At 41.7% G+C, this 15,625-nt stretch overlaps 1 protein-coding gene across 1 annotated transcript in view; it reads right to left on the bottom strand.

The window, feature by feature from the left end:
- LOC132400048 (apolipophorins-like) overlaps positions 1–11,809 on the bottom strand; it is a 103,906-nt gene extending 92,097 nt beyond the window's left edge. Inside the window, exons 1-2 of the mRNA XM_059981134.1 lie at positions 11,785–11,809; positions 9,092–9,215 (exon numbers count right to left, since the gene is read on the bottom strand). Coding sequence (XP_059837117.1) covers positions 9,092–9,107 — 16 coding nt within the window. The 5' untranslated portion in view covers positions 9,108–9,215; positions 11,785–11,809. The remainder of the gene's footprint in view (positions 1–9,091; positions 9,216–11,784) is intronic.
- Between the last annotated feature and the right edge of the window lie 3,816 nt (positions 11,810–15,625).

Consider the following 15,625-nt stretch of genomic DNA (forward strand, 5'->3'; position numbering starts at 1 on the left):
GTGATGCATTTTGGAAGGACAAACCAGAAGACTGAGTACAGGATTAAAGATCAGTTACTTAAGAGTGTGGATGAACAAAGGGACCTTGGGGTTCAAATCCATACATCCCTCAAGGTCGCTGCACAGGTTGATAGGGTAGTTAAGAAGGCCTATGGGTTGCTAGTCTTCATTAATAGGGGAATTGAGTTCAAGAGTAGAGAAATCATGTTACAACTCTACAAATCTCTGGTGAGACCGCACTTAGAGTTTGGACGCAAACTCGCAGAACTGGAACTCAATACCTCTCCCTGTAACTGGATCCCTTGACTTCCTGATTGATAGATCATATTCAGTAAAGACAGGCTGCAACACCTCCACCACATCTGTCCTCAATGCTGGTGCCACACAAGGTCGCATTCCCAGCTTCCTATTGTATTCCTTATGCACTCTCAACCATTTAGCCAGACTGTGCTGTAACTCCAAATACAAGTTTGCAGATAGTACTGTCATAGTGAGCCATAGCTCAAAAACAACGAGTTAGGGTACAGGAAGGAGATAGAGGCCCAAGTAGCATGGTGTCACAACAACAGTGTTCCCTCAATGTCAGGAAAGGAGCTGGTCATTAACCAGAAAGGAGGGTAGAGCACATGCCCCTGTTTGCATCATTGGTCCTGAGATAGAGAAAGTTGAGATCCTAGATGTAGACATCACCAATAACTTGTCCTGGTCCAACCATGTAAACACTAAGGAAGTGCTTTCTTTCATCAGTAGGCTGAAGAATTTCTACATGTTCCCATTGGCTCTCACCAACTTTTATAAACATCCTTCCTGGATGCATCCCAGCCTGGTACAGCACCTGCTCTGCCCAGGATTGCAAGAAATTGCAAAGAGTTGTGGACACAGCTCAGCACACCATAGAAACCAGCTTCCGCTCCAAGATCTCTGAGCTCATTTCTTGCTGCCTCAGCAAAGTAGCCAACATAATCAAAGAACCCTCCCACTCTGAACATTCTCTCTTCTCTTGCCGCCTATCAGGCAGGAGAAGCAAAAGCCTGAAAGCACATATCACCAGGATCAAAGACAGCTTCTGGTTCTCTGTTATAACATCTTTGAATAGACCTCTTGTACAATAAGATGGACTCTTGACCTCAGAATCTAGCTTGTCATGGCTTTGCATCTTATTGTCTACCTGTACCTTCCTTCCTTTCCTCTACTAGCCTGCAGGTCACCCTTGGTCAAGGTGTAGAACCTGCTTGGTGCCCTGATCAGAGTCACATGAAGCCAAGGAAGCAGGAGGTGGATGGTCATATGAACAGCTGGTGCATATCACAAGTCCTGGTTACACGACCACTGACGCCAGGCAGACAATCTCTGAGGAGTATTGATAATAGCTGGGTTCACATGTCTTGTAAAGACACAGCCCAGAAGAAGGCAATGGCAAGCCACTTCTGTAAAATTTGCCAAGAGTAATCATAGTCGTAGACCATTATCGCCCACGTCATACAACATGGCACATAATGATGATGACATAAATTACCAAATCTTTTTGGATTATGTTCAGATTTTACTTGAATTTATTGTTAAAGGGTCATACACATGAACTATGAATGGTCGGGCACTAGGTAGTGCACCAGAACTGAGGGATCTAGTATTACAAGTACATAGTTAAAGAAAAGCAGGATCATCACAGGTAGATAAGGTATGACACATCTGGAATTATTTCCAGGTAGCGGACAATTACCTTCCACGCCGCTCTGACGTATTGGGAAATCGCGTACAGTGGTTTGCCATTGCCTTCTGCCAGGTGATCTTTTTTAAGAGATCACCAGCTCTTAACAGGAGCTGGCTGGATTCAAACTCATGACCTCTCGCCCCGAAGTCCAGCGCTGATGGCTCACAGGTAGATAGGGTGGTGAAAATGGGATTTAGCATATTGGCTTTTGCCTGTCAGGGCACTGAGTAGAGGAACTGGGATATTACATTGCAGCTGCACAAGCCATTGGTGCCTCTGCACTTGGAGCACCATCCGTAGTTTTGGTCATCCTGTTCTAGAAAAGAGACGATTAAGCTGGAAAGGGTGTCGAAGAGGTTCACAATGATATTACCAGGACTGGCGTGCCTCTGTTATAGGAAGAGATTGGCTAGTTCAGATGTTTATACTTTGGATTGTAGGAGAATGACTGAGAGAATTCTAGGAGGCAGCAAGCACAGGCTTTGTGGTGAGGAGGCTGCGGGAGGTGCGAGCTGATATTCAACTCCACTTTGCTGATTAAAGCTTCCAATGTTCGCGGATTAAAGCAAAGAAGGAGACTGAAACATTGAGGCAAAAGCAGAAGGCGAGTGCCTTTTGACTGCTGCCAGAGAGGGGAGACTGTGTGGCCTGCCACTACGCCCTGAGAATGTTACCGAGCTTTTCAGCATTTGGATATGGTTATGGATTTGGACTATGGACTATGGGCTTTTTCAGTCTTACAGTTTTTTATATTCTGAGGGGTTTCTTTTTGTTTGATCTTCTTTGTTTTTTAGTGCAGGGAGGGGGATCTGGACATCAATGTTCCTGTTCCTTTTTGTTTGTTTTCTCGATTGGCAGAGGGGGATTTGTGGTGTTTTGTGCAAAGGAAGAGGGGTCTGGGGGTCAGTGTTCCTACCCGGTTTTTGTTCATTTTTGGTGCAGGGGAGAGGGGATTTGGGGATTGATGGTCCAGTTGCTGTTCTTTTTCTCTTGGTTTTGTGGATATCTGGAGAAGAAGAATTGCAGAGTTGTGTACTTTGATCATAAACGTGCCTTCGAAACAAGGAACCTTTAGAACGAAGCTCAAACTTATAGAAATGTTTAAAATCATGTGAAGCATAGATCAGCATTTTCCCTAGGGCAGAGGAATCCAAAGCTAGGAGGGATAGGTTTAGGATGAGAGGGGAAAAATTTAAAAGGGACCTGAGAGTGAACTTCTTCATGCAGAAGATGGTGAGTAGATGGAGAGAGCTGCCAGATGAGGTGGTTGAAGCAGGTACAGTAGAACTATTTAAGAAGCACTTGAATAGGTACATGGATGGGTGGGGTCTCGAACAATATGGCCTGAGTGCAGGAAACTGGGACTAGCTAGGTGGGTACTGTTGGGTCCATGTACTGGTTTGGGTCAAAGAGCCTGAATCCATTATGTTGCTCTGACTATCTGGCTCTATCAACATCTACTGTCGAAACCTGAGAGGTTCTCTTTCAGAGGCAGTTAAGCATTAGTCAGTTTAGACTAATACATTAGGTGGCCATTTTATTAGGTACAGAAGGTATCTAATAAACTGGCCACTGAGTGCAGGTTCATGATCTTCTGCTGCTGCAGCTCATCTAATTCAAAGTTCAACATGTTGGGCGTGTGGTTACTTGTGTTACTTTTGCCTTCCTGTCAACTTGAACAAGTTTAACCATTTTTCTCATTAACAAGGCATCTTCACCCCAGAACTGCTGCTCACTGGATGTTATTTGTTGCTTTTCACACTATTTTCTATAAAGTCTAAAGAAAATCCTAAGAAATCAGCAATTTCTGAGATATTCAAAGTCACTTGGATCATATTTCTTCACCATTCTGAAGTTTGAACTGAACAACAACTGAACATCTTGACCATATCCTGCATGCTTTTATGCACTGAGTTACTGTCACATGATTGGCTGATTTGATATTTGCATTAACAAGTAGATGCACAAGGGTACCTAATAAAGTGGCCCTGAGTGTATTTAATCTGTTCTAAGTAAGGATAGCAAGCTGCTGTCCCTGAATTTTAATGAACCAATTACATTTAACAATAATCTAATGGTTTCATGGTCATCCATACTCATAGTTACTAGCTTTTATAGTCCAGTTCTGTGTAACTACTTACACTTATAAATCCCCAAATAGAAGTCAAAGTCATATCTCTGGAAATACATACCTTTGGAATTTGCCACCCATGCTACAATTTCCAATTCATTTTGACCGTTATTCTGAATGTTATTCATTTGTTAAAATAAAGGAACTATTGCGAGAAGGAACGGTGTGAGGTTAAAAGGAAGTGAGGAACACATTGCAAAAACTTTCAGATAATTAGCATTTGCTCCATGCCATTTTTTTGTGGTGAGTAATAAAGTCAATTGTACGAAGAGTTTCTGTAACATGCAGAGTGTTGCAAGTGCTGCATATGACACTCGCAGTGTGTTTCGTGGGTAGGGTTCTTGCAAAATCTGCAGGTAGATATCAGGATTCTAATGTGTCTAGCTGCAGTACACCATTATAAGCTATTGTGATTTTTCTCTTGAACAATATATCGAGACTGGAAAGTCAATGCTCAAAGAGAGGTAAATTTACATTTAATCTTTGTTGATATTTTAATAATTAAGCTGAATTAGAAGCCATCAAAATATTATGTCTTTAACAATGACAAAACAAGGATAAAACATTTTCTGACACGGTCATTCTAAAGCAGCCTTTCTCAACCTTTTGGCCCTGGAGGAACCCTTGAAAATTATTTTCATTCTCAGGGAACCCCTTCATAAAAACTATTATATCTACAGCTCATGGTCAGTAAGTTGTAAATATAATAATCCGAAAATAATTGTGAATGCTCTTTTGAGTAGAGAATGAAATTTTTGCTAATATTTCTTGAAAAAAAAGTTAGTTAAGCTTAGCTTACCTTTCTTGAAATTAACTTCTTTATTTCCCTTTCATAAATTTTTAAAACTCAGAAGGCAAACGTAGCAAATTCCTGTGAAATAACTGGCTTAAGCCAAATCGGACTTTATTTTTCTGAAGGTTGGCTTGGTAGATTTAATTTAAATAAAGGCAGGAAATTGATCTTAATTAATGCTATTTATAACTCAAAAAGTTATTGACAATGTCGAATAGTAAAGTTACTAAAAACCATAAGCCAAAGCAATATAAATAAAAATATAGCCTAAGACACAATTTTATACAAGAAAAAACATTTTCTTATTAAGTGACATGATCAGGCTTAAGCATAGGCCTAGCATATGAAACCTGTGCTTGCGCTTTTGCCACGCAAGTACTCAGTTCCAGCTCAAACTTGAGATAAGCACACACAGATTTCACCTTCAAATGAAATGAGATGATTTCTATCCTTTTTCATGATGTTTGTTAAACAAGAAAAAGCTTGCTCGTATGATGTAAGCAAAATGTCAGCAAAATGTCCATTGCCTTCTTAAGAATGGCAGGATACTCTTCTTTCACAGAAATCCAGAACTTGCCTAGGGGCAAGTCAGTAAATCTCATCTTGACTGCAGCACAATCAGACTGCAGCTCGCAAAGTTATTCCTCTTCTCTCAAAGCACTCTGCAAAATCTGGCCTATGATTTTCTTGAAAGCACTCCTGCAATTCACCTTTCAGCTCAAACACCCTGTTGAAATCTTCCTCTGCCAAGCCACCGGATTTCTGTATGTAGCAAGAGATTAGCATGCTCTTTGCTCAGGTTTTCACACAGTTTTCTTAAACATTCTCAAGTGAACTGGTCTTTGTTTAATAAAGTCAACCAGTTTGGTAGTATCATCCAGAATTTTTTTCATTTCATCTCCAGGAGTTTTTTGACATCTCAGCTCTTTGTTAAGAAAGCAAAGTGTTGTGACAAGGTCAGGATTTACTTTACAAGAGAAACAAAACCTCTCGTGGAGCCAGTCATTGATAGGGCACCATCAGCACAGATGTCAACACAGTTCCTCCAAGACAGTTTCCAGATATGAAGACAAAACATTCAACATATCTTGGCCTTTGCTTGATTCACATAGCTCTTTGTAACAGAAAAAGTTTTCCTGAATTTCATCATCATTTACAAATCTTACAAATGCTACAACATGACATTTATTGCTGAAATCTGTTGAATCATCAATCTGGATAAAGAAGCTACTGTCTTTCAGTTTATTGCACAAAACCTCTTCAGCATCATGTGACATGTCATCAATTTGTCAACTTACCATACTGTTTGAGAGTGAAACCTTTTCAATTCCTCATACTGCATTTTGTCCTAGTATTTCACTCATTATAATTTTATGTGCTGGCGTTATTAGCTTCTCACCAACCGTGTGACTTTTCCACTGTGCTGGTAGAGTTTGTTCACTTCCATAAGTCACTCCCATAAGCTACATAAGGGGAAGTTGGGGGAGGTAATTTGGGAGGGAGAGGCTAACATCACAACCCAAGTTGGGCCAGTTCATACAATACTTGGAAAACACACTTCACACTCACCATCAGCTTACTGTCCTCCCCTCTGTGCAATACAGCACTCACCAAATATCAACAACCTCCCCTTTCTCACATCAAAAACTGAGAATAAACATGGTTATACTGCGTACTGGGCTGAGAAACTTGTAACGAGATTGCTAAGGGGGCCACTTGGTAACCACCCATGACTGGGAGCGCTAGAATCACATGGTACGTGAAATTCCAAAAGCGATGTTTGAGACACCCTGTTCCAAAGTGACAAGTGACTGATTGACCTATGACCACCATCATCACAGAATCCAGCTTCCAGCTAATTCACACTGATAATTTCCTAACTGAATGTTTTGTATTGCGTTCATTCAAATCATTCATGAATAATGCATACTTTGAATTTTTTAGAAATATCTTGATGTGATAGTAGGAATTGGCTGAGAGCATTGGATACAACTGCTTCTCCCGGAGATCTAGGTTAATTTGCTTAAGATTCAAGTTTGAGGGTGACTGATGCGGCCAACGTAGGAACTCCAGACACTTCCACAGGTAGGGCAGGAGGTGCTGGCATGTGAGGATGGTGAGGTGGTGATCTCTTTCTGTCACTAATACAGTCTGTATCATTTTTACAGGTTAAGTGCAGAGGTTCCCAGGACTCAGTGGGGAATTTGCACTTCTTCACATTGTCAGTCTTGGTATAGGACATGGAACAGTATAGGTGATGCACCATCAATAACTCACTCTGAGACGTAAAGACCATACTACATCCTGGAGACAGAGAGGCCGGGCTCAGGCCTCGATCGCCTTTATACAGGGGTCTGTGGGAGGAGCCACAGGGGCAGTCAGCAGGGGGCATGTCCAGACAGGTATATGTAGTTCACCACAATAGGGCAGGAACAAGCCCTTCGAACGATCATGTCCGTACCAAACATAATGCCAATTTAAACTAAATTTCTTTTGTCTGTACATGGAATACAGTATATCTCCTCATTTTTGCATCTATCTAACAGCACTTAAGTGTCATTATCTTATCTGCTGGCATGTACCCCACCCCCACTGCAGTGCATTTCTGACACCAAACACTCTGTGTAAAAAACCTGCTCTAGACATCTGCTTTAAACTTTCTCCGTCTCACCATGCATGCATAGAATCTGGCATATAACTTACATAGCCTGCCAAATGTAAAGAACTGCGACTATCTCAATGTTGTATTATTTGTCCCAATGCTTCTGCTCAGTCTTCCTTGCACAGTCTTGCTCTTCTCCTCCAGCATCCCTGTGGAATCCATTGCTTTTTTTCCAGCTCCTCCAATTTCCTCCCACAGTCCAAAGACATAGTGGGTAGGTTAATTGATCATTGTAAATTGTCTCGTGATTGGGTTAGGGATGATTGAATTTGTTGGGGGTTGCTGGAGCAGCATAGCTTGATGGGCCAAAAGGTTGTATCACTAAATAACATAAATAAAACATCCCCTGGGAGTGAAACTAATCTTAACATCTTCAGAACCTCTGCAAGGACCATTGAATCATTCTTCAGGCCTTAATGGGAAATGTGCAGTTTGCAAAGAGGTATCCTGAGGGCTCTGTACAGTAAGATTGGGGCCCTGATTATGCAGGACAGATCTGATAAGAAGGGCCTCTCTTACAGCCAGTCAAGAGAGATCTTGCCGCTTGTTTGTGGGTTCTGTGATGAGGCAGTCTGCCAAATTATCTTGACAGTCCACTCTGGGAACTATCCCACAGGATTCACCGTCTCCTTCTCCGACAGGGCCTTCTGGATGTTCCAGGCTGGCTATTGTCTGATAAATCTGTGATCAGGGGTCTTTTCCACTAGAATTTTTCTACAAAGAACCGAGTATTTTTGTGAAGCCCAAATGAATGGAAAATTGCAATGACAATGAGGGCTCATTCTTTGCCACTCTAGGGTCAGGTGGAGCCTTTACACATGGTGACACTTAGTGTTTGTGTACTCCCACTCAATGGAGACACACACAAAAGTGGCCATCAGGATGAACAGCCACATTGGCTGGTTTCTCCTCCCTTTCTCTGCAGCCCTGTATATCATGACCCAATGGATGCTATTCACCTGGGATCCCCAGATGAAGCAAAAGATGACTTTTACACAGGGTGACTGTGACTACAAGGCCATGGGCTACTCCTGCACCATGTAGCTGATGATGAAGTTGATCGGAAGGGTCGTCATTCCCATGTTCCCAATTTCTGTTTCACTTTAGCTACTCAATCCAGTGCCACATATCCCAGCTCATCCAAACAAGATTCCCGGTACCCGATGGAGAACCAGACAGAGAACAGGTTAGGCCCGTTGTCAAAGAGCAAAGCCTCTCACTTGCTACAATTCACCTCGGTCCATAAGGCCAATTCAAGTTGGTTACATATGCTGATCAACCTGTGGGCCAAGTGTGAGCAGAAGACAGTGAAGATGTCCTTTTCACAGCTTTATGTAACTTATACTGATCCAGGCTGCAAGAGCGTTCACTATAAAAGAGCAATCAAACCCTTAATTGTCATCTTTAATGCAGAAGTTGTGGTTCTATCTATTTATTTATTTCAATGTTGTAGGCCCTTCCAGCCCTTTGAGCCAGTCTGCCCCAGCAGCCCCACAAATACAAGCAGATCTAACCTAATCATGGGCCAATTACAATCTACGCATTATGTCTTTGGACTGTGCAAGGAAACCCAGGCACCCAACGAAAACCCACCCATTCACTGGGGAAGATGTACAAAGACTCCTCATAGAGGACACTGGGATTGAACTCCAAATTCCACTCCAAGTGTAGATGGATTAAGTTTTACGTCCAACAGCAGTTTCTAGGTGAGATCCCTTTTTATTGGGTGTCACCGGAAATGCAGCTCATTAGCCCCTCACTAACAGCCACGGGACTCCGCGGGGAGAAACCCACCTTTCTCAGGCTCCATACGTCTTGGGTGTGTAGGACCTTGGTCCTGCCGAATCCATGTGGTTGGAATGTCCCAGCCACCTCGTTTGTATGAATGCTCTGTGACTTACTGCTCCCCGGCAATTGCCTATCAGGAAGAAATAGCGGATCATACACTGCATACAATTATAAGGAAATATATATAAGAATGTTAACTAAGCAAACAGTTATTAAAGGAAAGAAAGAAAAAAACCAATAAGTATCCATTATTCTTAAGCAGTCAAACGTTTACTTAAGTAAGAGCTCATCTTGCGCTTCTCTATAACTCATGCACTGGACCCTTGGTCTGTGTGAAAGCACATATCACCTTCCAAATGTTGTTCAAAATCCTTCTGAAGCAAACAGTTCTCTTACAAGAGTATTCATCCTTCCTACTTGAAGCCATTCATTTGCACAAAGCATTCTATGCAACAGGGACGGCCTCCTTGGCTATCTTCCTTCCTGTCTTTTCCCGGTTCCTGTCAAAAAAATCCCAGCTCGGCATTCTCCAGAACCTCCTCGCAGTTCCACCATCCGACTGGCTGACAGCACATTCCTAAGTTGAACAACTAAGCCCAAACAAAGCAGAACAGACTGTTCTTACAGAACTGCTAAAATGAAATATCTACAGCATAGCAGTAAAGATCTTAACCAAGGCATTATGCTGCTAGCCCATGATGTGAATATTGATGGCAATCTCCATTTATTGTATGTACTTTTTTAATTGGAAAATTTCCTGATGGGTTGCATTTCGGCCTGATATAGCAATTGCTCAGCTCTGAACTGATAGAACCTGAGAGACTGGTAAGCAAAGCCGAGGCCATCAGAGATTTCCATTCAGTCCATCTTCACAATGTGTTGCATCAGGAAAACCTGGATACCATCAAAGATGCCTGCCACCCTGACCATTCTCCTTTCTCTCTTCTAGCACATCTATTGAGCACGTCTGCATGGAGTGCTGTTGCAGGAAAGCAGCATCTATCATCGTGGACCCCCACCACCCAGGACATGCTCTCTTCTCACTGCTGCCATCAGGAAGCAGGTACAGGAGCCTCAGGATTCACACCACCAGGTTCAGGAACAGTTATTATCCATCAACCATCAGGCTCTTGAACCAGAGGGGATTATTTCACTCAACTTCACTCGCCCCATCACAGAAATATTCCCACAACCTATAGACTCACTTTTAAGGACTCTTCAGATCATGTTCTCGATATTTATAGCTTATTTTTCATTATTATTTCTTTCATTTTGTATTTGCATAGATAGTTGTCCCTTTCACACTGGTTGAAAGCCTAACTGATGTGGTATTTCATTAATTCTATTATGGCAATTGAATTTATTGAGTATGCCCACAATAAAATGAACTTCAGGGGTGTACATAGGTACTCTGATAACAACTTTACTTCAAGCTTTGAGAAGGTACAGCAGCTTGAGAGCCCAGATGACCAGACTCAATAATAGTGTCTTCCTCACTGCTATCAGACTTCTGAACCAATCAGCTCTTTCACATCTCCTCCCTGGTGGTGCTGCCAAATTCTTATTTCTACCCTTCCATTGTTATCACTTTAGCATTTTGTTGAGCTTTTCCTCATTATGCTATATTGGTATTGGCATTGGATTATTATTGCCACATGAACTGAGATACAGTGAAAAGCTTGTCTTGCATACTGTTCATAGACCATTCCATCGTTTTTTGCGCTTATCACTGCATCTATTCTTGTATTGTTTATTCTTGTGAGCTTCATGAGAATAAGACATTTCATTACACCCTTGTGTATAACACAATAAACCAATCTAATCCAAATCATTTTATTGACTTCCAGTAAATCCTATCCAATCACTGAGCACATCTGCATGAAATGCTGTCATAGGAGAGCAGCATCCATCATCAGAGATCCCTCACCACCCAGGCCATGCTCTTTTCTTGCAGTTGCCATCAAGTATAAGGTACAAGAGCCTCAGGACTCGTACCACCAGGTTCGAGAACAGTTACTACCCCTCAGCCATTGCGCTCTTGAACAAAAGGGAATAACTACATTCACCTGCTCATCCATTGTGATGTTCCCACAACCAATTATCCCACTTTATCTAATGTTCTCATTATGTATTGCTATTTATTTATATTTCCATTTGCACAGTTTGTTATCTTTTGCTCTCTGGTTGATCTTACATTGGTCCTGTTCTCGTTCCTATTCTATGGATTTGCTGAGTATGCCTGCAGGAAAATGAATCCCTGGGTTGTGTGTGTTGATATATATGTACACTAATAGTAAGATTTACTTGGAACTTCGATCATGATTATGATTGATTGCAGCCACCTGAACTCGGGCATTTTTCAGAAACTCTGAAGAGAGGGAATCTGTGCAGACATCGCCATGGAAATATGTTTCAACTTTCTAATTCTATAAATTGGGTAAAGATAACGGAACTGATGCAGACTTGGGGAAGACCAGCAGGATTGTGAATTTGAATAGGAAAGAATGAAGAACAGAAACATTACTGAGAAAGAAGGACTGTAGTAAGCTCCTAACTAGGTGGCCACTCACCGGCTTCCAAAGCAAGTAATCTGCTGAAAAAATCACCTCATGTCAAGAGTGCCAGCAATACATGAGACAAACTGAAAATTGGAAAGAACAAGAAAGAGCAAGAGAATAAACATAAGGCGGCATTCTTACCTCACCACATTTCACAACATATTTCATGCCTGTATGAAGCAGAGGGATGCAAGGAATTTATTAAGTAATGTATAAGTGCAATTTGCTTATTACTCAAGCCTTTATTGATTAACAGGCCTGCTGTTCCCTAAAGAAAAAATATTTCAATACTTCCTCAAGCAAGAACACAAGAAATAGAGGCTGGAGACTGCTATTTTTAGTTGGTAATTGGTTTATTATCGTCTCTTGTACAGAGACACAGTGAAAAGCTTTTACTTGTATGACACCCAGGCAGATCACTCCATAAATAAGTACACTGAGGAAGTACAAAAGGACAAAATATTATACTTGCAATGAAAGTGCAATGCACACACGCAATCTAAGTGCAGGGCCCGTGGTGAGCTAGATTGTCCATCCCTTATGCTTGCTCCAGCGTTCATATAGATTGTGGATGGTCTTTTACCTCAGCTCCATTTTTCTGCATTAATTATATCTCTTGATTTCCTTAATCTCTAAAGCTTGACCAAACTCTAAAGTGAAAATACATAGGGACTGATGTTCCACACCTCCTTGTGTAGAGAATTCCAGAGGTTCACCACCTCTGGTAATGAAATTTGTTTAAATCTCAGTCTGGAGGAATGGAACCCTTATTCCAAGGCCATGACTTTCACTGCTGGACACTCTGACCAGAAGTATCAATCTTGTATCTACTCTGTAATGACTTTTTTTTCACTTAGGTCTCCTTTACTTCTTCTTAATTCTAGAGTTTAAAGGTCCAGTCTGCTTAATCTCTTCATAGTTATCCAAACTATCCATCTACCCATCCATCCATTTTACCCTCCTGCTAGGTTAGTCATAGATACCAATGAGTTCTCAAATGGACTTATTAGCATCCTTCTGCGCTGTGATTCTATTTGATAATGCTCCTATGGAATATTTAAAGATATTATTGGCATTTGTAAATGTAACATGATATATTATTGTGAAAGACTTTTGAGAAGCTAACAAAGGGAAATTTTGGCACTATCTGAAAAGACAGTGATACAATTCAAGGACATCAAGAGTTCAAGCAGGCAGCATACAATTATAAAAATTGCAAATCAAGCATTTCATGGAATAATGCAACTTGTAGAAAGGAACATCACTACCTGTCTCTGGGAAACAGCAACTGCCAGAGGCAAAGATTCATCAGGACCTTAAGACCATAAGACATAGGAGGAGAATTAGGCCATTCAGCACATCAAGTCTGCTCTGCCATTCCATCTTGGCTGATCCCGGATCCCACTCAACCCCATACACCTGCCTTCTCACCTATCCTTTGATGCCCTGGCTGATCAGGAAATTATCAACTTCTAGCTTAACTATACCCATGGGCTTGGACTCCACTGCAGTCTGTGGCTGAGTATTCCACAGATGTACTACTCTTAGATAAAAAAAAATTCTTCCTTGTCTCCTTTCTAAAGGGTCACTCCTCAATTTTGAAGCTGTGCCCTCGAGTTCTGGATATATTCTCTCCACATCCACCCCATCTAGTTCTTTCAACATTCGGTAGGTTTTAATGAGATCCCTCCCACCTCATTCTTGTAAGTTCCAGTGAGTACAGGCCCAAAGCTGCCAAACGCTCCTTATATGTTAACCCCTTCATTCCCAGAAAGCATAAAAAACAGAGCAAAGGTCGGCAACACAGTCCCTCAAGTCAACTTACTAGCTGGTTCTAAACTTTAAGCACATAATTCTGTCCTGTCACCTGATCCCTCTACATAAAATCTGCTTCTCTTATAATCTTATTTGATTCTGTAATGTCCACTCTTACTTTTCTAAACTGTAATAAGGAAATGACCACTGTGCTTAACCTCTCCATATGGGACTAGTTCCTCTTCCCTGGAATTAATTCATTGTATCATCCCCAAAACCAATGTTTACTTTGTTTGGAAAGGACCAAGCTGTCGCCCAAGAATCTAGGGTGTCACTAATCAGTGTACAATCACTCCAAGGTTGCTTTATGCTTCTACTTATACTTAAGCCTTGTGCATTAATGTCCACACACCATTTGTGCTTCCCAGAAGTTTGCTGTCATTCTATACCAACCTCCTCTACTTCATGCACAATTACACCCAAATTTCCTAAACTCAGATACTTAAGAGAGAAGCCCCTCAAATTCTGACAGCTCTTGTAGTCACAGTATACGTGGTTGGTTCAGTTAAGTTTCCAGTGTTATGAGTGATGTACAGACCTGATGGTCAATGGGGTGCAGAGTTAACCATCCCCCTCCTGAGAACTACGAACTATTGCTGTTGCTATGCTGCTATTGAGAGAGATAAAGCCCAAGCAAGAACATCTGCTACAGATAAAGGGGGAGCGAGACTGTTGATTTACCGTATTTTGACTCTTCCTGGATTATTTACCTTCCACTACAAGGACTTTACTTTGCTCGTTAACATTCCTCAGGAGATAGCAGGAGTGTCCTGACTTGATGGACACGGTCATTCAAAGTTGCTGGATAGCTGAGACCCCGTGAGTGGGGATAAAAGACAGATCTGGAGAGACACCCTTCAGACACACCAGTGGACACTGACTGAGTGTTGGGAACCCACAGAAAGGTGGGGGCTTCGGAGACCGAACCAGGAGATCAGTCAGTAAAGTTCACAGTATTACAGCAGGGCCGGTGGGGACTTGTGTGTGTCCCCACTCATGCCAGAGTGATGAGTCCACCACAGAAGAATGGTCTAGCTGAAGAACAGAGGGGTCATAACTGAATGACCACAACGATACGACAGATTAAGCAAGCCACAAAAGGTTTGCCTGCTGCAGCTGTTGCTGTTACATCTTGCTTGCTCTCTCTCTGCAACGATTTCAATACAACAACCATAACCACCTCAGCATTTATAAACTGAACTCTATACTTTCCTATGACAATTCATTTACCAGTAGACATCGATAGAGCTTGTTTATTATTATTCCTACACTTTTAGATTTATTACTACTAACTTGTTTTATATGTATATTTGCATTTTTGATATTGTATTGTGTAGTTTACTAATAAACACCTTTAGTTTGGTACCACCAGACTCCAACGGATTCTTCTTTCTCTGCTGGTCAGACACCCAGTTACGGGGTATGTAACACCAGTCAAGGCTAACCAGCTCGGGATATTAATGCTTGAGCTTCCGAATTGCCATGTTGTTAAAATGTCAGGGGAGGTGGCTGGGTTCCATTATTTGAGATAGCTATTGACCAGCACTTAAAGAATTACCTGTCACATGCTGCCTATGAATGTTCTCCCATCAGCAAGTGCTCCAACTTCTGATTTTATGATGGAGGAGATGCAATTGCTGGAACATGGTGACTCATTACCAATGAGTCTGCCAGTTCACTCATTACATCTATAATAACCTCTGGCGAATTTTGGGAGCAAGCATCTCTCCTAAGAATTTCCTGCAGTGATACCCCAGCCTGAGATGTCTACCTTCCAATGATAATTTCCCTTGTGCAACTGGATGATTTACTCTTTTGCTCTGACAATGTCTGTAATAGGGATCCCTCTTGTGATACTTGCTTAATTGCTACTTTCTATCATTGATCAAAAGTCACCGTTGGCTCAATGGCTACAGGCCAGTTGCGTTCACATCAGCCATAACAAAGACTTTTGAAAGGCTGGTATGTAATTTCTCCAACCCATAGCTCAAAATTTTCTAGATCTCCTGTAGTTCTCCTACAGAGCCAACAAATTTGGAGATGATGCATTTCACATTGGCCTGGACTTAATACTAGAGCACCTCAACTCCCCTAATACATATGTTAGGGTTCTCTTTGTTGATTTCAGTTCAGCCTTCAATACCTTCTTCCCTGAGCTTCTGCAAGA

This window comes from Hypanus sabinus, chromosome 9 (genome assembly GCF_030144855.1).
Source record: "Hypanus sabinus isolate sHypSab1 chromosome 9, sHypSab1.hap1, whole genome shotgun sequence".
Lineage (NCBI taxonomy): Eukaryota > Metazoa > Chordata > Chondrichthyes > Myliobatiformes > Dasyatidae > Hypanus > Hypanus sabinus.